Source organism: Chaetodon auriga, chromosome 17 (assembly GCF_051107435.1).
Source record: "Chaetodon auriga isolate fChaAug3 chromosome 17, fChaAug3.hap1, whole genome shotgun sequence".
NCBI classification, from domain to species: domain Eukaryota; kingdom Metazoa; phylum Chordata; class Actinopteri; order Chaetodontiformes; family Chaetodontidae; genus Chaetodon; species Chaetodon auriga.
Window position 1 is genome coordinate 1,456,083 of NC_135090.1, and position 25,096 is coordinate 1,481,178.

At 38.5% G+C, this 25,096-nt stretch overlaps 1 protein-coding gene across 1 annotated transcript; it reads left to right on the forward strand.

Annotated features, from left to right (window-relative positions):
- Positions 1-578: 578 nt before the first annotated feature.
- Positions 579-24,417, forward strand: gtf2h4 (general transcription factor IIH, polypeptide 4). The gene is made up of 14 exons (XM_076754398.1): positions 579-692; positions 1,082-1,200; positions 1,299-1,403; positions 2,789-2,920; positions 3,335-3,520; positions 4,713-4,821; positions 9,440-9,508; positions 9,652-9,735; positions 11,702-11,870; positions 19,067-19,197; positions 20,329-20,376; positions 20,483-20,561; positions 21,892-21,953; positions 24,057-24,417. Exons 2-14 carry the CDS (start codon positions 1,085-1,087, stop codon positions 24,165-24,167), a joined length of 1,401 nt encoding a protein of 466 aa, XP_076610513.1. The 5' UTR covers positions 579-692; positions 1,082-1,084; the 3' UTR covers positions 24,168-24,417.
- Positions 24,418-25,096: the final 679 nt, after the last annotated feature.

A 25,096-nucleotide genomic window follows, 5' to 3' on the forward strand; every position in this document is an offset into this window, starting at 1 on the left:
AGACTACCACTTGTTAAATCAGCATTAACAGTTTATAATACAGTGTATTGACATATTTTTGTAATTTGTACAAATGTGCATATACATAGTTGATTTTTTATTCTTTATCCTGTATATTTTTTTATCTTGACCCTTTTATGCCACTGTGCTTGCTTTTTGTAATACTTGCTGTCTGTAACGACTGAATTTCCCCTTTTGTGGATGAACAAAGTCTTATCTTATTTTATCTTCTTCTTCTTCTTCTTCTTCTTCTTCATGTTCTTCTTATTATCATCATCATCATCATCATCATCATTACTAGTATTATTATTATTTAAAACCAAATGTTCTAACCCTCATGATGTGTTATGGGGACCTCTGCTGGTGACTTTATAGATGCTCTTTATTTGGGTAGAGAATATGGAAAAGGGGTAACAACAGTCTGTTAATTTCAGAGGTCTTAAATCCCTGTCCAGATTCTCCGATCTCCGTTCAGCAGGTGGCAGTACTGCCCTTCAAGTTGTTCAACGATGACCATTGAAAGTAGCTGAAGAACAACAAGACCAATAAGAACGCTCGCATTAAAGTCACATGACTCGGAAACATGGCCGTTTAGCCGAAAGGAACTGCTGAAAGACAACAATGCAACTGTTTTGTACTATAAAATAACTGTACAGTCAAGAATTCGTCTAAAATTTATTTTCGTCTTCACGGTAAATAATACCTCTTATATACATATGTTAATAAGTTTATTTCAAGACCTTTGTCCTGTGTTTGGCTTGGTGTGAGTCGTTACTGTCATGACCGTAATGTGAACACATCAATAAGTAAGTTGTTGCCAGACTGAAAAAAAAAAAAGTTATACGCTGAATGTACGTATACCGAATTTAATGATGGGTTCAAAGAATAAATGTCCTTCACTCATCTGCTATTAGATCATTGCGTTCGATTATAGATGATCAAAGCAATTATAAATAGCTACATTTTTCTGGGGAATATGGTGCGAGGTTCTGCTCTCGTGGGTATGAACGACGTAATTAGGGCCGAATTTGACTGTTGACAGTGACGGTTCATTTAATAACATTCCTTTTTATTTCGGTAGATAATGAAGCTTCGTGTCCAGCTGCAGTGTAAGAATTTGCATGAATACTTGAGAGAGCTGAGCCCTGAGATTTTGGACAGATTGTACAACCACCCAGCAACATGTCTGGCTGTCTACAGGTATGACGGCTATTCCACATCCTGTAACGATAGTTGTTGTTAATATGCTCGTACGAGGATTGTGGTGTGTAATTTCTATTGTTTTTGATCTTCTACAGGGAACTCCCCTCTCTGGCCAAGAATTACGCGATGCGAATGCTTTTCCTGGATCAGCCTCTCCCCCAGGCAGCAGTGGCATTGTGGGTGAAAAAAGACAGTCAGAAGTGAGTCATTATTACTGCTATTTTGCCATGTCTTCGTTACAGTACCATCATTATTGTACTTGGAAATTTTGGCAGATTCTGAATGTAACTGATAGCAGAAAAACATTGCTTTATAAGGCACTGGCTAAAAAACTGTTTTTAATGTGAAACACTCATGTTTGCTAGTTCAACATAGTTTCGTTTGTAGTCGCCCCACCAGAGACAACACCACACTGGACCTACTGTATGTTAATGCAAAGGATGCATACAGTCACAAAGTGCATACAGACCATACTTGTTAAGATTTTTCCTTAAATAAGTTACATTTCAGGACTCAAATGAGCAGACCAATATGGAGACAATGTCACAAAAAAACAAAAATCAATTTATTTACCAAAAGGAGGAACACTCAAAACTGAGTGAAATAACAAAGAACTATGCTGGTAACTGAGGCTGAGAGACACACTGAGCAGGACTGAGAACACTGAAATGAAGAGCAAAAACAGAAGCATAAAGTCCAAAAGTGCAACAAAAGATCCAGTGGAAAACTCCAGGACAATTCTAAATGGCAGGGCCGTCAAAGGCTCTCTTGGTTGATTACTCACACGAGGGACAGGGTGGTCACACGGTTGAGATCAGGACGAACTGGCAGCCACATGTCCAGAGAGCCTCTCCAAAGTACTGCCAGCACTCAGGCTCTAACACACCTCAGGTGTGCAGGTAATTAGGCAGAGCAGCAGTGCTCTGTATTTATTTATCTGCCACATGCACATATTTTTTCTGGTACATAGTACATAGCTCTCTCTCTTAAAAACTGCTGTTAATACTTGTTTATATACTTAGTTACATTGTATTTTTATTCTGTTATTCTAATATTATATAATATGTATTATATATTATAATACATATTATATAACAATATATTTAGTGATACTTTGTTATATTTTTAACAAGTTCTATTTTTCTATGTTTATATACTGTGTTATATTTTAAGAATTACTGTTATCCCATTTTTATACACTTAGTTATATTTTTTGAGAACATTCTTTTTCTCTTAGCTTTATTCACATCCTTGTTCTTCTTTATTGTATATATTTTATGTTTCTGTATGCTTAACCTGCTGCTGCAACAAAAGAATTGACCGAATTGGGATCAATAAAGTAAAAATCTAAGTCATGTATGGGATAGTGTCACAACCAGAAATGTGTTCTTGTAAGGGGAAAACCTGAAATATCATTAAGGAGAAAGTAACTGTGTAACTGTGGTTACAACAATGAATTACCCCTTCAGGCTTAGCAACACTTTTCTCACATATTCACAGGGAGAAAAACAAAAACAAACTACACGTCAGAGTAATAATCAGTTCATCTCATTGTTAGTTTTTTGTCTTTGCCGTCTATCTGCAGGGATCATGATGAATGTGTCTCAGTGTTGGCAGGACTCCGCCTTTGGCACAGTCAGCAGCTGCAGGGAGGTCTGCAGGGATACATTTTAAATCCAGTGTTCAAAGACAACCTGAGGATAGCTCTGCTCGGCGGGTAGGTCTGCCCTCCATGAACACAGTTCAGTCACAGGCCTGCACCACTCTTCCCTTTGCCTCTACATTTAGAAAATGTTCATTTTTACTATGAAAATTCAGTTATTGTGCACACAACTGTTTAATATTTCCACAAGTCTAAATGGTGTAATGTTTGTACAAAACAATACACACCTGCTACATGCTTGCTTTCACTTCCTCTCTCTTCCGACTCAGCCATTTCTAGCCAGTATGCAGTTGGTGAGTTGTAGACAAGGATTCAAAATGTCACAGTATAAACCAAGTCTTATGGACTCCAAATTTTCTAATATTTTATTTTTAAGCCAAGTAGACAAAGTTGAGATGGAACTGGAGTATGGCAGCTGCAGTTATCACCTGCTGATATAAAAGACTCCACTGCTGTCTCGATGCACAGGGGCAGAGCATGGGCAGATGAGGGTAGCACTTTGGGTCCAGACCGCCACGCACGGGACATTGACAGCCTTGACCGCTATGCTATGGAGCGTTGGGAAGTCATCTTGCATTTCATGGTGGGTTCTCCCTGTGCTGCTGTCAGTCAGGACCTGGCTCAGCTGCTGGTTCAAGCAGGCCTCATGAAAAGGTAAATAGTAGTAATATTGCACTGACAAGTTTATTTTTACACTAAAATGGTGCACACATTACATATCTTGGTCACATCTCATTCAAGATTTTTATCAAAATGTTTATCAGTGTTATGTGTTTCTAGATGCACATAAGCATACATTATTGTCAGATATTTTCCAGCTTTTAAATATTGATATTAGTGTTGGCCTCAGAAGTCTTCATTGAGCCCGTCCTCTTTCTTCCTGTTGCCAACCCTGTCAAGTTTTCCATTGGAACACTGCATATATGCAGTTTACAATGACAATGGTGGCAGATTAAGCACAGGAAATTAAACAATGTGTGGATTACTTCAGGCATAAGACAACAGCAGCTTCTCACTTCTAGATAGTCACAGTCTCCAGCTCACTTTTAAGTTTCTCCAGCTGATGCATATGAAAGTGAGAACTCTGCTAAAAGGTTTTAGATATGCTTCTGATAACCAACTCACATGATATAATGCTAATTCAACGCTGTGTAATGATGCAGTAAAGACTAAGGCAAAAGTTAACAAGTCTCAGGCAAAAATTCAGCATCCTCAACAGCTGATGAACCATATTGAAGACATAAAAATGAAAGAACAGCATTGATATTGTATTGCATGGTATCTTGTTAGCCCTAGTGTTAAAGAACAGTATTGTAAGAAAAAAAATGTAGTATCCAAATGTTTTTTGTTCAGATGTTTACTATAGAAATACGCTTTACTTGATTTATAGCCACATCCAGCACTGACTTTCAGACATTGGATGTTCCTGTCCTGAATGGGGCTTTTTCTAATGTAACTGGTAACCACTCAAAATAGGATAGTTAGCTTGGGACATGCTAACTCATGGCTTTGGAAGCAATAAGGGTGTTAGTCAGGAATACTAGCATTAGAAGCTTAGATTTAATCAGATAAATGCATTTTTTAAATAGCTCTTGTGATTTTGGCATGGGGGAGGGGGATAAAATAGACACCGCACTCTGAACTCTCTTACTATAGCCCCATCATGTGAATCCATCACAGGATGGATTTAAGGTTCATCAAAGAAGAATGAAAATGAAAATAGACTCTACTCAGAGAGAAGTTAAGCTATAGGTTCATTTAAGTGACACATTCAAGTTACACAGAAATGCATAAAGACCACAGGTTTTGTGCCATACATCATGTTGTCATCTTCTCTGTTTGTCAGTGAGGCAGGAGAGGCACCCTACATCACCTCAGCTGGTTTCCAGTTCCTCTTACTGGACACAGCTTCTCAACTGTGGTACTTTACCCTGCAGTACCTCAAAACAGCTCAGGTACTTGTATATAATCTACTACTTTGATCTGATTAACCAGTGGTTGCAACAATTTACCATTAAGGCTATAGAGTCTGTATAGCCAGTCATTACTGCGGTTAGATTATCTTCAAGCAGAGGGGGCTCAGTGACATGAACTGTTGCAGAGATTTGCTGCAATTAAACCCTGCAGACAATTGGGTTACAAGTGACCCCCCCTCTATGATTTCTGCTTCCTGCCAGACTCTGGTTAATGGCCTGTGTAAGCCTGATCACTGTCCTTATTTGTAGAGAAGGCTGTCTATTGCCTGGAATGGAATAGATGCTAAATATAGTAAAGTAGGCCTAACTAACCGTGAACTGCCATGAAACTGCAGCATGGAGAAACTAATTCTGACTGAAACCTGTTTATACAGCAGCAGGTACATTCATCTCAGTCCCTTTTCCCTCAGCTCTGAATAACCAGTAATTGAAACAGGCCTGATACAGGAACTTTCTTTCCAGCTGACCCAATCACCCTTGATTCTCTTCATCTGGTCAGACCCATTTGAATGTAATCACTATGATCATGTTATGGTCCAGTTCCACCGAAGAGCAGACATGAGCAGAAGGAATAATCCAAAGAGTTCTGAAATACTGAGAATCAGAATCAGAATCAGAATCAGAAAAAGCTTTATTGCCAAGTACACTTTTACACATACGAGGAATTTTTTCTGGTGAAATTGGTGCATGACACATCTACTAAAATATGACACATCTACTAAAATAAGAGCATGAAATATAACAATTTAAATATATATACACAAGTCTGTTTTTGTTGTTGCTATTTACCGGAAACACAGTACTGTTTTTCAGAAAGAAGTCCAAGTTGAGCGTTAATGTAACGCATAGTGATATAGAGTTATATTTATATCAGTCAATGTGACAGAATGAGTCCGAGGTGGAATGTGAAGGGTGTCGGGGGGGTTCCGGGCCTTGTTGGTAAGGCTGACAGCAGACGGGAAAAAACTGTTCTTGTGGCGTGAGCTTTTGGTCCTGATGGACCGCAGCCTCCTGCCAGAGGGGAGTGACTCAAAGAGTTTGTGTCCGGGGTGAGAGGGATCAGCCACAATCTTTTCTGCACGCCTCAGGGTCCTGGAGGCGTACAGGTCCTGAGATTCATACAATTAAAGGCAATGTCTGCATAGTAGAATACCTCACTTTTGTGAGGTCTGAAACCTGCTCACTACTGCTTTCAGCATTGATTTTTGGCTCATTGAGCTGCTTCCTTCTATTCAGCGCAAAAGGGCTTGAACCTGGAATTGCCGCTTACAGCTATATTTATTATTACTTGTAGTATTATTATTGTTGTTGTTAGTCAGAACTTCTTTTGACGGTGTTGTGCTTTTTTCCTCTGGTTTTACTAACCCAAAGGGGGAGTTTACATTCTACAATTGAAACTAACTCTTCAAATCCTAATCCGATAAATACTCAACTAAATATGTTAAACCAAAATGGGACATAGAGCTTGATACTGAGACATCAGATAGTGATGTTTGAGAGTGTGTGGATGACTTGATGATTTTTGATTTGTCACATATTTTCTGTAAATTTCAGAAAATCTTGAGAAATGGCAAACAAAGTAACCATAAATTGCATGGTACTTTATCTGTTATTTCTCTTTTCTGTTGCAATGGATGGATAATGTATAATTAAGAGTTTGAAATGTTATTAATACAAAATGAAAAAGCTCTTATCGGCAACTTGTGAGAAGTAGCCAGTCTGACACAGATTCAATAACTATCTTAATGGAAAAACTGAAAAACTGATTATTCCACAGATTTGGCATTGCGCATCTCTAACAGTGTTGCACTCCTAAGAAAGACTTCAAAATGAATCATATTTTTCCAAAAAAATAGATATTTCCTATGCTGGGAACAAAAGCACATTATCCCGAGAATCTCCAGGAACTGCACTTGTCTTTAAGGTATAACTTCAGTGAAAACACACCGGTCATATTTCAACCCACCATAAATGCAACAAGGAGTAATATGCATAAATATATGGGTTCCCAACTGGACTGCTTTAGTGTATGATTTGGTATGAATAATTATGAAGTCAAAAGAACACCATTTATTTTAGTCAACATTAGAATGAACATAATATAAACCCACATGCAGCTTGAACTTCACAATAGCTGTGAGGAATATGAAAAGCTAAGTTCATTGCCTGTGATCTGCCCTCTGAGAACAGCCTCATGGAAGTGATATTGGACAATTCTTCATTGTGTAGAGAAACAACATTTGTTAAAGCAAATAATTTACTGTTTCCAAAGTGATTCTTTTAAGCTGACATGGATCCCATTCAGAGTTTCCCTTACAAAAACATGCTGATCTACACGTCCTGGAAGATTTTAATGTCCTTGACAAATTGGAGAAAATCTGGTCAAATAGTATTTGTGTTTGAGGACCCTATTTTCCCATGTGACTAATGGGGACAACTATTTTTGAAAAAGGTCCAGTACTAAGTAAGAGCACCGCAGCCAGCAGCCACCAAACGGATTACAGTGTAATCCCTCCTGGCATTTTGTGCACCGTAAATTTCTGTCCACTAAAAGTGCCTGTTGTTATTAGTCTGACAGCATTATGGAAAGGATCTCTACACAGGTAGACCTTTTTGTTAAAGAGTAAGAGCCATTATGTTTAGCCAGAAGCCCCTTGCCAAAGCCACCAGACTCCTTTTATTGGAACAAAATAAAACTCACCAAATTCACCTTGGTTTGTCATCCCATCGTTCCAGATATTACCGCCATCTCTGGTTGGTCAAAATAAACATTTAATTCATTGAGTTAGATGTGAAAATATCAGGAGGGGGGGAGAGGGAGAGCGGACATCAGAGAAGAAGTGGCGAAAACGGTGCGTAGAGATTTGATCATAGACATTTACATATGTCGGACTTCAGCAGATTTTCTCAATAAAAAACTAGTAATTACCAGATAACAGATACCCTGATTCCATATTCTGATAGTGTCCTGAGACCATTGGTGCGAGCCTCCTGTGGTTGTTATATGTAGCAATAAAGTCAATGATCACTCAAAGTTAAAAAGCAAAGCCCTCAAAAAGCTCTCACTCACGTGGTGGGAGATTTGAGATGGACACTTTGGGTGATTATGGCTTTCTTTCTTCAGTGCTGCTGTTTTTGACATACTGTTGCATGTGTGTGTACAATAACCTTTGAGTAGAGATCAAACTGTAGGCCTACATATTTTCTAAATATATTTCAGTATGTTTTAAATGTGTAAAGGAAAAAAAATCCCTGTTTTTCCCATTTATTGGTATATTTCTGATATATTTATTGGTAAACGGGAAATTGTTTATATGTTTCCCTTGGTTAAATCCTAATATTGATGCAGCAAAATCCAGAGATATCTCCTTTTTATTCTTGCATTCTTCTTCTTTGTCAAAACCTGTGGCATACATTAATAGGCAATACAATGTGACCACCAACAGTTGGGTGTAGATTAAGGTGTCTTGTGCTTTTAAGAGGCCTGGAGGCTCTAGCTTCAAGCAGAGATGAGAAATAGGGTACAAAGGTCCGATAAACTTCTTTCTAAATCCACACCAGCAGAGACATTACTGCAGGACATTTATCAGACTTCACACAGCACCCTTTGGAGGCACAAAATATTTTTTTTCTTACATGCAGTTGTACTCCCCAACTCCTTTAAGTTTACTTTGATGTGTAAAACTGGTGAAGTGAAACACAACTGAAATTGAAATGGGAGATTATTCAAGGCTCAAAACAAAATACCCAACAGTGACAATGGCCGTACATCTGAACTCAGCAACAAATAGTACTGTATAGCAACTCTATACACACAGTATTTTCAAATTTGACTGCTTTTACGCTAATAGATAAATAAATAAAAGTTTTATTATTTTCAATCAGAATGGTACTTTGTAATCTTTTATAGAAAGACAGGGAAGATGTTAAATATTAAAGGAAAACCTGCGCTGAGATATTTTTAATAGTGAAAGTGATAATGACTGATATAAAAAAAAATACCTAGAATCAGCAACATACTCTAAAGGAATCTATCTTATTGATATAATTTGCCATGAATTGTGTATGAAGAGAATCCATACAAAGCTGTGGGTGATATGGATCATCAAGACACTGAGACACTCTGCTAACTCAACACTTCTTGTTTACTTCAGGATAATATAGATTTTGGTGTTAAGCTACTGTTAGTGAAAGTCAACACTTCCTGCACAGGTTTTTAACATTAAAACCCTTCCAGCGACTTAAAAGGTAATAATCCCTTCCTTCTCTTGTAGGCTCTTATGTCAAATATCTGCAAGAAATGTGAGTTTAATAAATGGAGACACTAGTTCTGTTAAAAGGAGAATGTGTTTTCATCAGAATAGTGACGATGACATTACGGTTGTATTGATGGAATTAGTGCTGTACAATAATTAGACTGAATTTATCATGTGAGCTATTAGTATAAATATGGTAATTCCACTCCCCCTCAGTGTTTTTATCTTAGAATAATTAGAGGCTGAAATGTATTTGCTCATGCTGGCTATTATTTGAGTACCTGCTTTTAATTGAGAAAATCTACTTACACTGTATATATTTCTTACTTTGTCTCTTGCAGTCCAGAGGGATGGACCTGGTGGAGATCTTGTCATTCTTATTCCAGCTCAGTTTCTCTACTCTTGGCAGAGTGAGTACACAGCAGTTTGTGTCTGTTTGATTTTGTGTGCATACAGAAAAGCAACATAGCAATGTCAGTGGTCTGAGGTTTTAATAATTCCTGCTTAATTTGAGTTCCTTTGTTATTGATGATTTGTCACCTGTGTGCTTCAGGATTACTCAGTGGAGGGCATGAGCGAGTCATTACTCACCTTCCTGCAGCACTTGCGGGAGTTTGGACTGGTATTCCAGAGGAAGGTGAGGCATTGAGATAGAGAAGGAAGACCCACTAAGACTTAAAATACTGTCAGCGCCACATGGTATATGCCAAATTGTGCTTGCATTGTAGTTCTAAAATGGATTGAAAAAAGATCAAGTGAATTCAATTTAAATATATAAATTGATTTAAACAGTTGAAACAATGAAGAGAAAGATAGAAAGAATAGAGAGAGGGAATTATATATAAGCAATATTCAAATCTAGAACATGTTAAAAATGAAAATAATGCAAGATTTTTTCAGGTAGATTATAGCAATGGCAGGTTGCACATCACAATAGCAGAAGTGACTGAGGCACTTAACAATTGAGAAGCACCACTTGACAGAATACCAAGTGTGCATAAATAGTTACACAGATAGTCAGTTATACTGTGTTTCCAGATATTAAATGTAATTTAATTAATTCCCAGAAATATTTGTTCTTAAAGTGTACAGAAGTAGCATATGTTTAAGCTACATCCAAATAAAAAATAGTTAGAAATGCAGTTGCATGAACAATACTTCCCACTCATACTGTATCTTAAAATGATTGATTGGAAAGAGAGTGTATTCTAATTATAACTATTCCGACAGTTTCATTTATTTCTATCTTCAGCATGTCTCTATGTTTTTCCATGGCTCACTCTGTATTGAGTGTTTTGTCAGACTGATCATATCTACTTCTCACAGCAGTAGATCTGGTACTGTTTTCCTGTTTAATTGCCTCATGGTGAATATCAGGCACTGCAGTCTCTTTGCTCCATCTGTGCACATATGATTTACGGTGATGTGACATTTGCGCTAACACATTGACAGAATATGGACTAGTTATTGATTTTTCATGAAATGGATGTATTTGTGCTTGTGAGCACCATATGGACCCAGTGGGGACCATCTTGATTTGCCTGTATCTCACTCACAATGGCCTTACGCTTATAGAATCTGGAGTTATGGTACATAACTAATGTTGGTGCATATTCATTTTAAAAGAGCAACAGCTAAGGGGAAAAGTCCAACACTCATTCAGTCATGTACAGACTTTCATGTTTATAGTGCCACAATACTAATAAAGTATGTTCATACGTTTTAAATGTGTCTTAAAGGTATAGTATTGCCTCACAGTTGGAAGTCTTGTAAGAAACGTATTTTTTTAAACCTAGTGGCCAAGATATGTTGACATAGTGCCCAGTATGAGTGAAGTTTCTGGATCCACCAGTTCCCATAATGCTATTTCATAGCTCCTCTGTAAATCAACCCCACTTTGCAGGCTAAATGCCCATGTCTCTTAAAACTCCAGACCTCCAGTTTTATAGACATCCTGCTATAAAAGTGTTTCTTATCACATGTGGAGATAACTATGACATCATCAGGGTTATTTTCTCAGGCTTGACCAAGCTCCTTCAGAGCCACAGAGCCATTGTACAACTGCTTTCACTGGCTGAGCAGCACTAATATGGCGAGTGAACTGATCTTGGTGGACTGCTTACAGACCCTCCAGAAACCCTCATAACTGTATCCATAACTGATGATATAAGATGTACCACAACTGTATCATCCTACCTATTCTCCCACGCGTTTGGCTAAAAAGTGTAGTAATCAGGAAAAGTTGTGAAAACAGCCTTACCATTTGACCATTTTTAGCCATTCTCCCTGTTTGAATGTGCTAGATTTTGGCACTAATACAAGAAAACAAGGAAAGTTAAAAAGCCATCTGATTTTTGTATTATAAGCAATAGCAACAACATTTTTACATTGCATAATTTGCATCAACCATCATCTGACTGATGAATGACAGCCAAATGTGATGGGTGTAATTTTACTCCCCCCAAAACAATGTGACTTACAACAGCATAATCTGCTCAGGCAAAGAAAAAAATGTGAACTTAACTTACATATACTGCATATAGTTAAATATACATGTGTAATTGTAATATGTCCATTTTCTGTAATCTTCCTCCTCTCATCAGAGGAAGTCTAGGCGGTACTATCCCACTAGACTGGCTATCACTCTGGCTGCAGGAGTCACTGCCAGCTCCTCCTCCTCCTCCTCCTCCTCTAACTTGGCTTCCACTTCTGGTACTGGAACTGCAGGCTTCATTGTGGTAGAAACCAATTATCGTATCTACGCCTACACAAGTAAGTCTGAAGAGTGGACGCTTTTTGTGCTGCTTGTTAACACTTATAAATACATTTTACGCAATGCTTAAGTGTCTTTTCACAGTATGTGATATATGTACATAATACAGCACTATGGCTCTAATAATAATGGAGGACTAATAGTTGTAGCAGTTGTAGTGGATGTCAGGCAGGGCCATGGCAGGAGATTAGGGATGAGCGAGTACACCACTATCTGTATCTGTATCTGTATCTGTTCAGCCATCTAAATTATCTGTATCCGTATCTGTACTCCGAGTGGGCGGGGCATAAACCGGAAATGGGTGGGGCTTAAATCGGTACATTATTTTAAGTCTGAAATTGATATGGATTGATCAGAAGTTGCTATATTTATTGTTTATTTGAAAACTATTAACAGAACAGCTTCAAAATTGAGATTCAAATCAATGTTTTTGATCACAAAAATAAGAGGACTATTTACAGAACAAGTTTTTTATGAACTCAGAACACAAATATTCTTAAATGTATCACCAGCCAAACTAACCACAAGCAGACAGTAAAAAAAAATAAAAAACCCGACCGGAGTGGAAGCAGTGACCGACGCGACACGAGCCGTTTTCAGCTCTGTCTTGTCAAATGCACCGCGTACATTACGAAACAAGTTCACCAAGTAACTTTAAATATCATAAATAAAAACTGAAATCACTGTCAACGTTTGTGTGTGCGAGAGTGGGGGACAGCTCTGGCTGCAGAGACGTGTCCTTGTACGGAGGGGCAGGCACTGTGTGTGACTGACCAATCACAGAGCGTGAAGACAGTCAGTTACCCAATGAGGATTTTCCTTTAGCAAGAGCATGGATATTGACGAGTTTTACTCGTATCATGCTCGCACTCATCAAAAATGCTTTATCTGTACCGGATACTCATCTGAAACGAGTATCCTGCTCAACCCTACAGGAGATGTAGCTATAATCCACAATTCAGGTTCAACCACTATTCACCATTCCTGTGAGACGACAAAGCACAAAAACTCCAGGGAAGAAGCCAAGTTAGTAACATACCTTGGTAGGACATGAAAGCATACAGATTGAGAGGCAGAGACGAACAGAGGAGCTTGGTCTACCATTGAAAGTCCCCAGACTGTCTAATCCTATAGCAGCATGACTAAGGGTCGTCCAAGGCAAGCCTGAGCCAGCCCTAACTGTAAGCTTTATCAAATAGGAAAGTTTAAAGCCTACTCTTAAATGTAGAGACTGTGTCTGCCTCCCGGACAAAGACTGGAAGATGGATCCACAGGACAGGAGCTTGATAGCTAAAGGTTCTGGCTCCCATTCTGCTTTTGGAGACTTTAGGAACCATAAGTAAGCCTGTATTTTGGGAACACAGCAATGAATTTGAGCAGCCTGATAGTTAGGAATTGCATTAATCCAGCGTGGAATTAAGAAATGCATTGTCTAGTTCTTCGTTATTGTTTTGAGACAGACCTGATTTTTGCAATGTTATGTAGGTGAAGAACAGTCCTTGAAATTTGTTTTATGTGGATATTAAAGGACATATCCTGATCAAAGGTAACTACCAGATTCTTGACAGTGGTGCTGAAGGCCAGTGCAATGCCATCCGTAGTTACTGTATCATCAGATAGTGAGTTTCTAAGGTGTTTGGGGTCAAGTACTGTAATTCAGTTTTGTCCGAATTTAGTAACAAAAGGTTGCAGGTCATCCAGGTCTTTATGCCCTGGAGACACATTGGGAGTTTGGTTAACTGATTGGTTTGTATGTATAGATAGAATAGTATCAGTCCAAGCACAGAACCTTGCAGAACTCTGGCTTCAGCGTGCACAGGGGAATCATCATTAACGTGTACTTATTGAAATCGATTTGAACAGTAGGATTTAAACCAGGTTAGTGCAGTTGCTTTAATGCTAATGAAGTGTTCCAATTTTTGTAACTTTAACCAGTGCTGCGTCTGTGCTATGACGCACAAATCCTGAATCCTGGAAATCCTCAAGTAATTGATTGTTATATACAATTTTAGAGAGAAAGGGGAGATTAGATATAGGTCTACAGCTGGCTAAAACCCCTGGATGAAGTGTAGGCTTTCAATTAATCAATCAAACCTGTATTAGTCCGCAATGGGGCAATTGCTGTGCAATACTGGGAGCAACACAAAAGTACACATCAATCACTCATAACCATAAATACAAAAATAGAATAAGAACACTCAATCGGTATGGATAAAATAGTAAAATAATAAATACAAGTGTAGATATAAACCACAGGAAAAAGGGGGGGGGCTAAACTATCTTTTCCTCCTGGAGTTTAGTACGGTGATAGCTGAGGGTACAAATGAATGTTTATATCTGGAAGTCTGAGAAGTGAACCAGAAGGAAGAAACTGAAACTGTTGATAGAGACGATGAGAGCAATCTAGCAGGATGGATTCTGCTTTCTTACACAGCTGTTCGTTGTAAAGGTCCTGTAGAGTTTTTTGAGCAGTGCCAATTATTTTAGTGCAGACATTAACCACCTTGTTAAATGCATTCCTCTGCTTTACCCTAAGTGATTGAAACCAGCAAATAAAGGAAAATGTTAACACAGAGTCAATAAAAGAATGATAAATCATGGTCAACAGAGTTGAGTCAACTTGAAATTTGGAAAGTTTCCTAAGACAAAAGAGGCACTTCTATTATTATTTTTTTATTAGTATTGTTCTCAAATGTCAGCTTATTGTGTAGTATGGTTCCCAAATATTCATAGGACTCTACAATTTCCACATCCTGTCCGTCAATCACTGTGCTGTTCGGAGAGAGCCGTGACCATCTAAAATCAATGCACATGTCTTTTGTCTTTGACACATTCAGACATAAGAACGATTCTTGACACCGTTTTAAAAAAAATACTACAGGACCATGAAAGTTCTCAACACTGTTCAGCAGGCTCACTATGACTGTATCATCCGCAAACTTCAGGATATGACGGTTATCAAATGTGCTATGGCAGTCATTGATATACAGAATAAACAGCAGAGGGGAGAGGACGCATCCTTGGGGTGAGCCGGTAGATATTACAGATAGATTAACTCTCACTCTTTGTGATCGGCACGTCAGGAAGCCCAAAATCCAGCCAACAATACTACCTTCCAGACCAAAGTTGTTGATCAGTCTCTGGATTAGCAGGTGTGGCTGTATAGTATTGAAGGCAGATGAAAAATCCACAAACAGCAATCTAACATGATTGTTAGAACTCTCAAGGTGCATATAGATGTGGTTTAGCAAAGTTAAGGTAGCGTCCTGCACCCCTCCCCTGGACCTGTAGGCGAACTGCTGTGGGTCTATCAAGTGTTCAGTACTTTTCAGAAGTTCAGCTTAAATCAGTTTTTCAAATGACTTCATTACTAATGAGGTCAGGGCTATAGGCCTGAAGTCATTTAAAGATTTAGGATGTTTGGCGGCAGGAACTATGGTAGACTGTTTCCACAGTTTCGGAACCTTCATCTGAGACAGTGATGAATTAAAGTTGTAATTAAAAATAGGTCCTAGTTGTTCAGCACAGTTTGAGAGCATTGGACCACCAATATTATCAGGGCTCGCACTTGTTCTTATTTTACAGTGTTTAAAAGTTTTGATAACTGCATATACATCAGAAGGAGAAATGGGCAATTGATTTGATTTCACTATAGTGTTCTTCAATGTAGTTATTTCATTGTTAAAATCATGCACATCAAATCTGGAATAGAATTTATTTAGCTCCTGAGCCAAGACCAGATCTGATGTGAACCCATCTAATGAGACCTTTTTCTTCACTTTGTCTGTCAGTCCGACCATAGTCCTAATACAGTCCCATGCTGAACCCAAGTTATTGTTGCTAAGCTTGTCTTTAGCCTTTTGTTTATAGCATAATTTAGCCCTCCTGATTTCCTGTTTGATTTCCTTTTGTATGGACATAAGGTCGGTAAGATTACCCTGTTTAAAAGCCTGATTCTTTTTGTTTAGTAACACTTTTAGATGTCTACTCACCCAAGGTTTACTATTGGGGTAGGATTTAACAGTCTTTACAGGAATATGTGTCCTCATAGTAAGTTATCCAGGAGCTGACGACATGAGTGAGTTCATCAAAGTCACCAGAAGATTCAATGAACTCCTCCCAGGCTGTGCTATCCAGACAACTCTGGAGTACCAGTGTGGTCTCTTTTGACCACACTTTGATTTCCCTAGTTGTCACTGTCCCCCTCTGAAGACATGTCCGATATGATGGAACCTGGTATACACAGTTATGGTCAGCTGAACCCAGCGGGGGGAGTGGAATTGATTTATATGCATTTTTGATAGACCCATAACACTTTTCAAGAGTCTTGTCTTTCCTGGTGGGGCAGGAAACATACTGATGAAAGCTCCTCAGGGTTTTATCCAGTGAACAATGATTAAAATCACCTAAAGTCAGATTTGGGACATCTGGAGATATGGATTGAAGTTTCTGCACAGCCTGAAAGATGAGCTCAGAGGCATTTTTTTCAGCCTTTGGGTGGATATAAACTATAGTCACGAAAATCTGAGAGAATTCTCGCGACAAATACACAGGGCGCATGGACAGAGAGAGCAGCTCAACGTCCTTGGTACAATATCTCTCTCTCACCAAGACAGCTTTGCACCAGCGATCGTTTATGTATACACATACCCCACCTCCACATGACTTCTCCGTTGTTGCTGACGCTATGTCAGTGCGAAACGGGACCCCAAAGCTGTCTATGGCCAGATCACAGTCAGCGTCACTCTCCCTGAGCCAAGTCTCTGTAAAGGCCAGAATGCAGGTTTTTTTAAATTCATGTTGGTGGCGAACGAGAGCTTGAAGTTCGTCAGTCTTATTGCGGATGGACCGGGCGTTTGGATAATGGAAGGCAGGAGGATGTGAGACAGGTGTTGCCGTCTTGTGTGCTCCAGCACCCTCTCCTACCCCGCTTCCTTGGTTTCCGTTGTGGAGCACTGAAGTAGTCTCCTTTCCCGTGGCTATTAGCAAATTCCTTCAGGTCAGGGAAAACTAAGCCCGTGGGAGGACCACTGATCACAGGATTGTTGAATTTCGAGCAAGTAGTCTCGGGTGTATTTGATCCTGTTGGGATAAAAACGAGCCCCAGGTGCCATGCAGACGCAAACACTGCCAGTAAGAAGATCACGGTCAAATCCATGTGATTTAAATGCTAGCACACTTTGACAAGCTAGTGTAAAGTTGATTAAAGCACCCAAAATCGAACTTCGACTGATCTGACAAAATTACCAAACTTAAGGAAGACAAACAAACAAACAAACACGCAGACAAGCTCCCTGCTGTTGCTGGTCGCTGTGTGCGCATGCTGTCCGAAAATCTTTTTTTTTTTTTTTTTTACTGCTACATTCAAGGACTGTGTTATGTAGCCTGTTAGAAAGACAGGTTGATTATATCTGGTAGACATTTTTGGTGACATAATTATTGAAATTAGTTTCAGCAGGTGAAGGTCGACAGGAGAAAATACAGTCTAAAAATACAACTGGCTTAATACTTATTTCTATGTTTTCTGTGTTTGAATATAAATCAGTACCTATTGAGGGCAATAGGTGATGAATTCTGTCTCTGATTGTAAGAATTATATCAATAAAGAAGCTCATGAAGTCATTACTACTGGGGGCTAAGGGAATACACAGTTCAATGGAATTATGACTCTGTCAGCCTGGCTACAGTGAGAACAACCCTGGGATTGTTCGTATTTTCCTCTATTAGTGAGGAGTAATAGGCTGCTTTAGCACTAAGGAGGGCTTTCCTGTATGTTTTAAGACTGTCTTGCTAGGCGAAATGAAATTCTTCCAAATTGGGGGAACGCCATTTCCTTCGAAATTTTCACCAAGTTTGCTTTAGTTTGCGGGTCTGATGATGGTCCAATTAAATGATGGTCCAATAAAAGAGGATTCTGTGTAGAGACTGTTAGGTGTTCAATTTCAACGCCATGTGTCAGAACAAGATCGAGGGTGTGGTTAAAACAGTGAGTAGGTCCATGTACCATCTGACGGAAGCCAACTGAGATGAACGCAGTACTAAGGCCATCATTATCAACGTCGACATTAACATTAAAATCACCTACAATGATTACTTTATCTCATTTAAGGACTAAACCGGGTAGAACCAAGGGGAACTCAGTTAGAAATTCAGAATACGGACTAGGAGCACTGTACACTATAACAAATAAAACTAGCGTGGAATACTAAGAACAAGGCATTCAAATGAGTTATCATTGAGTTTAAGGCTGATTAATTGGCTTGAGTCAAAAATGGCTGCAACTCCACCTCCTCCGCTACGAGGATTATGAGTATTAATGTGGCTCGGGGGAGTTGCTTCATTTAGGCTTACATTTACTTGTATAGCTTGCGCAGAGATCTGATGCTCAGGAGTCCATATTTAATTCTTCTTGTTGTACTATTGCAGTGATGGTGTTAATTTTTTTTAGTTTTTTATGTATCACTCATCTTCTGTTTACTTTTGATTAATTAGGGTAGTGGTTGGGGGGCAGACACAGTCTCTATGGAGTTTTGGGTAGGTAACTGCTCTAATGAAAGTGCAGAGGAGTGTGTAGGACTGCAGCTCTATGTCCTGGACTCAACTCTGAGTTGTCACAGGTTTGGTTGACTTATACATTTGGTCAGATTTCTAGAGAGGAGAGCTGCTGTCTCTCTGTTGTAACAAAAGATAGAGCAATTTAAATTCAGAGAGCAAGAAAAACAGAAGTACACCACTACTAACGCAGCAACCAGAAACAGGAAATGAGACAATACGCTTGTCAGCATGTACAAGTGAACAGTTAAATCTTTAAAACCACACAAAACCATCCAGCTCTGACTTTCAACATTTTTGGAAATATGCTTATTTATGTTCCTTCTGAGAGTGAGATGGTCAGAAGGATATCAATCTAATGTCTGTTAAGTACAGATCTGTAGTCTGGCCATGGTTAGCCTAGCTTAGCATAAAAAACTGGATGTAGAGGGAAACAACCAACCTCACTTTGTTCAAAGTTAAAAAAATATACTGTACCTATACCTCTCATGCTTAATACCATAATTGATCAAATATTTCTCAATTCAGTTGATAATATTTTCTTGTTTAAAAATGCTCACATTGCAGCTTTTGAAAAGATGTACAGCTTGGCATTACTGTACCTTACTGAACCTGTACTGACTTTTTTGTGTGTCCCTCCCAGACTCAGAACTTCAGATCGCCCTGGTTGCTCTCTTCAGTGAAATGTTGTATCGCTTCCCCAATGTAGTTGTGGCTCAGGTTACAAGAGAGTCAGTGCAACAGGCCATCGCCAATGGCATCACTGCACAACAGGTACTTAACTACTGCATACACTCTACTACAACAGGGGAAGTTTAGGTTACTCGGGGGGGGGGGGGAATCCTGAATGCAGTGAGTTCTGAGTTCTGAGTGCTGCAGCTTCAACAATACACTGAGATGAACCAGTTTTCCATTTATTTCAAAGGATTGGTTGACATTTTTTATCTTAAAACAATGGTCAGGTGAAAATGCCTCATTGTGTAACTATCCATCCTCTTCAGCTAAGAAACAGTGTCATCACCTAAACTTGGACCTGGAATATATTTATAGAACAAGGACTGTGGCTTTTATCCCAACATCACCTCCATTGGAAGTATGTTAGGAAGGAATATTTTAATGGCCAGTATGAACAGAAACAATGATGTAAAGCGAGGCAAAACCAACCCTTTAACTACAACAAAACTACTAGATCTATCAATTAGGAAAAAGTAATCTGATGCTGAACAACCAGCAATGGAGCCATCCTGTCCTGCACTAAATCTTGACTATCAATCCAAAGTGGTTTTGCACTGAGTCCTGGCTAAAATTCATTATGCATATGAATCTCCTTTTTCATGTCTTATTTCAGACACAACACAACACAACACAACACAACACAACACAAAAGTCAACCATTCCCCATTCTCTTAAATTGAACTGGATAATTATTGAAAGGCAATACCTAGAAATGAGAAGAATTCTTCATTTGAGTTTTTTTCTGTGAGAGAAAACAAGGGAAAAGATTCCCACACAGTCTTCCTCATTGCTCATATGTTCATTCATTTGCTAGGTTTATTTTAGGTCTACAGACATTTATCAGGTGTATATACTTCAGAATTCCTAATTATACTGATGAGAACATACTGTCATAAAACAGTAATTATACTGAGCAATTAGCAAGATGTAGACAATTTCCACTTAATCAACAATATCTCAGTTAATTAACTGTGAGAGTTACGAGTACCTCAGTGTTCCAAACTGTTGGTACCGATGTAGGTACCAGGACAATATGTGTTAAACTGAGTGTGCACATATTATGCTTAATAACTGTGTTATGTTATCATTCAATATGTGTAGATCAGACTGTCCTTGAAAACAATGTCTATTCCACCTGAATATGTGTAATCATTTTTTTTTACTGTCCAGATTATCCACTTTCTAAGGACCAGAGCTCACCCTGTCATGCTTAAACAGGTACATCAAACTGATCTGTTCATCTTACACTAGATTCTAATGATAATGACTGGTTGGCCTTACGCTGGTCTGCACAGTGACTTCATCCTCCATCTCTATGCTTCAGACCCCAATCCTGCCTCCAACCATAACAGATCAGATCAGACTGTGGGAGCTAGAGAGAGATCGACTGCAGTTCACAGAGGGTGAGCATGCTTATTTTTCAGTGTTTGTATTTTTCAGTTGTTATGGTCTGTAATGGGAATTCTTGTTATTCATCTTCTCTGTACTTAATCATAACTATTCACTGTCTTAAAGCCAAATGAACAACCATATCATATGATTAGGTGCGTGCGTATGTCATAATCTGCTGACCATGTAACCACGTACAGTATGTTATTATGCACTGATTAAGTGAACCTTGTGTCCTGATTGTACAACACATTATGACGTGCCTATTGTGCTGACATTGTTCTGATGATAGAACAAAGTCATCCTGTCTACAAAGATAATATATTGTATATAATCTATATGTAACAGACAGAGAAAGCCATTGTCATTGTTGGAAGACCAACTGCCTTAATCATTAACATTGTCTGAATGGGTCTGAACCACAGGATCCTTGTAACAGGTCTGTGTTCTGCCCTTGACATCTGCAATAAAACTGAAGGACTTCATTAATTTACTTTCATACATTGTAGTCAGTATTGTATATTCACTGTTTCATTTCAGTTTGTTCTACTTTGCTGTTTTTTTGATCGTTATTAAGCTACCATTTGTCAAAGTCAACATATTATTATTATTCACAGATGCTTCACATTGCTTCACATTAAAAGGCTTCCAGTAGTGTAAAGCGCAGTATCCCCCCCTCGACTTTTAACGTGAAACATCTGCAGGAAGTATTACATTTTACTGACAGTATCTTAAAAGTGATTAAAAGAAAATGCACATAGAAGTTACTGATAGTAACTAGTGAATGAAAACAGAGCGCTGAGTGTGGTTTTGTATTGATGGAATTAGAGCTGTGGGAAAGTGCATTGTATTAAATTTACAATTATAATAGATATTATTCCACCCCTTCAGAATAGTTTTTACCTAGGCTTTATTTGTTTGTGTTAGCCACAGCCAAACTAAACCATTATTTAAGAACTGGCTTTTACTTGAGAATTTACTGTATTTTCAGCTTCATTAACATTTCTAAAAAATATTTATTTGTATTTTGACAAATTTGTAAATTGTAGAAATAGTGTTGATGAATTTAGAATCTTAACTGAAAGGAAACCTGGTGGAGAAGTGAATCTTTGTGTGATGGAATCTGAGCTCTCTGGAGAGCTAATGTGAATTGATTTCTCAGGCCATCTTCATTAGTCCTGCCAAAAGTGATGACTGACATGTTGGCTTGTTGATAGAACTAAGTCAGTAGAACTGCACTGTAAGTCTTGCTGTCTGAACTGTTGTACACTGTTAGAGAGAGAATGACTACTGATGTTGTGATTTGTCACCTGCCTGTTTTGTTTATGTCCATGTCTCCTTCAGGAGTGCTCTATAACCAGTTCCTCTCCCAGACTGACTTTGAGGTGCTGCGAGACAGAGCTCAGGTTGGATTTTATTTCCTATCTCCATGACTGAATATTATACTATTTTAGAATCCATATTATATTGATTTAATTTTTTAAAACATTCAAATCACATAACCGCAGCAATTCACACAGTCATCTTTAGTGGCCTTTATCAGACTGATTCATCTTTTCAACTTTATACAGTGTAATCATAGGGCACAAAAATAAAACATGGTTTAGTTTAAACAAAAGAAGGGCTTTTTGGGGAGAGGGGCATTTCCATTTCTCCTAAATTTCCTCAAAATTAGATTTCTTCTCTTCACAGAGAAGGTGATTCTTTTGATTCCAAAGATTTCATGAATGATAGCATACCAGTCCTCTATACGTAGATGGGGTGCCTGGCTTGAGAAAGGATGGAGGCTTATGGCCAGGTCACACCAGCAATTAAAAAAGCCAAATTTTGCAACAAAATCAACTTCATTCCAAATGACCCTGATTGCTGGATTCGCTTGCAGGGCTGAAGTAAATCCACATAAATTTTTTTTGAGCCAACTTAGAATGGAGGGCAGGGGAGTCCTAAGTGAAGGCAGCTCTCATAGCTTCTTAGCACCTAAGCCTATGAGCATGTTGCCTAACCCACAAAACAAACCAAACAAGCCTCCTCAGCTACCTCATCTTAGCAAAACAGCAAATCTTCAACAAATAACATGCCAGCCAACATTAAGCTAAGCTTGCTACTTTGTTGCCAGCACTGGCAGCATATAGTTTTTATCAATTATCTAATGAGAACTAGATTTGTAGATGACCACACAAAACAAAATGTTACATAAATGGCAAAAACCACCATACATTCAAAACATACCATCACAAAAACATTTTGCAAGACTAAACATTACTACAATAAAACAATAAAATGCTGAAAATCAATGAAAGTCAGTAAAATATAGAAAAATGTAGTGCTAAAAATAATGTAACAAAAAAAATTAAAACTCAAAAACTATTTATCTAAAATAAAAGCCAGATTGAAATTCTTTAATTTATCTTTAATTTCAACTTTCAATTTTAAAATACAGAAAGAGCTTGACATTCTAACATATAGAGGCAGTGAGTTCCACAGTTTTTATGGGACACATAGTGGTCGAGGGCCTTAGTGTTTTGGTCGGAACATAAAATGAGAGAAAATCTCTGATGTAGGGAGGAGCAAGGTCATTTAAAACTAATGCAACTTTAAAATCACTTCTAAAGGATACAGGTGGCTGGCATCTTTGAGCTTTCTAACTCACTCTAGTTTTCAAATAGACTTTTTACGTAATCCAGTAAAAAGAATTACAGTAGCCACAAAAGACTTACAGTTGTCTGAATGGCCAGTAATAAAAGTGTGAGTGAATATTTCACTAGCAAACTGAAAAAAAACAAAACAATTTTGAGTCTAAAATCATGCCCAAGTTTGTGATGTTAACTTTTAATCTGTGTCCTAAGGACCCCAAGCATTGAGTGTAGCTTTTTGTCCTTGCTGCTTTAAGTCCTAGTAAAAGAATCTCATTATTTTCTTCATTTAGCTTTTATAAGTTTGTACCCATCCATACATTAATGCCAGGTGAGACTTGCAGTGAGTGCATTGGATACCATATTCAATAACTGAAACATAAGACAGACAAAGACTGTTGATTAATGGCGTAATCATCATCTCCTTGCCGTTACTGCATATCCTGTTGATCAGTGTTTCTCAACTGGTGGGCTTGTCAGTAAGGGGTGATGGTGAGTCCTGAAGCCAGACCAGTTGAGAACCACTGGTCTAGAGCAGTGATTCTCAACTGGTGGGACCTCTTTTCAGTGGATCGCAGGCCTTTGCCAGAGCAAAAAAAACAAAACAAACAAACAAACAAACAAAAAGTTAAGAAATAAATCCTGTGCTTTTATTTTGAAGGAGATTTTTGTGGAGGAGTGCCATCTTATTTCCTTGATTTGGGTTGCGGCTTGTCATTAAGTGGTGATGGTGGTTCCTGAATCAGACCAGTTGAGAACCACTGCTGTTGATGATCTTTGTACCCACCTCTTTAATGAATTCCCTGGTTGTGATGTGCTGACACTGTCTGTTACTCCAGTCACCTGCTGCTGGTTAATGTAGTTCTTATGGTGCAGGGCCTGGGCTGTCTGGTGTGGCAAGACGTGGCTCACAGGGTGATGGTGGTGACACCGCAGGGACACAGTGAGGTCAAGAGGTTCTGGAAACAACAGAAATCTCACATGTGACTGACAGAAGACAAAGAAGGTGCAGTGACATCACACCTGATGACAGTTATTCCTCTGGTGTGAGGATTTTCTTGCTGCCACAGTTGTTCATTGTTGTCAGTGCTGTAAGAATGTGGAAATGATTGAATTATTTTGTATGTTTTATAAAATATTGACCTCCATGTATTTGGATTAAATGGTGATGAGAAGAAAACATTCAAGAATATGAAATACTGTCTTTTATACTATACATAAAGCAATGTCTATATATGTGTTTGGATTATAATATTCTGTCCACATTAGTTAAAGGTTCCCTGTGGATTTTTTTCAACTGCTTTGTTGGTGGGTCCCTGTTTTGTTTTGTTAGTGCTAAACGAGGATGCATGTGCAGGTGTGCAAGAATGTGGATTATTTAGTCCATATTTCTATGTTGGTTTTACACTATTCTGCTGATTGGTAGTTGGTGGTGGTAAAACGCCAAGAAACTGAGAAATCCACCAACAAAAGCAGTGAGAAGAAGACTGGTAACTTGTAAACATGGATGCATGACGCCATGGTTCAAAATAACAAAAGTTTGTGCACAGGAGTTTCTACCAGACACTCCCATCAACTGCCCGGCCCCTAAGAAAGCAAACAATAGTGAACCGGAGCCCTCATTGTATGACATGCAATTGACCATCTTGAAAATGATAAATGACAGAGATGATGAATTTGCACACATGATCAATAGCAACTCATCAGATATCAAAGAGCCTAAAGAATCTCTTGAATTCGCTCATTGAGCAATCAATTACAGAAAACTGTGTGCTGAAAAGAAAATGTGAGAAACAGCAGGTGGAAACAAAATTCACTACAGGAGCAATTTTCAGAAGCCTTCAGCTTTATGGTGACAACAAGGATGTAAAACAGTCTCTGGGATTTGTCCGAATGTGACACTGCACTTAGAAATG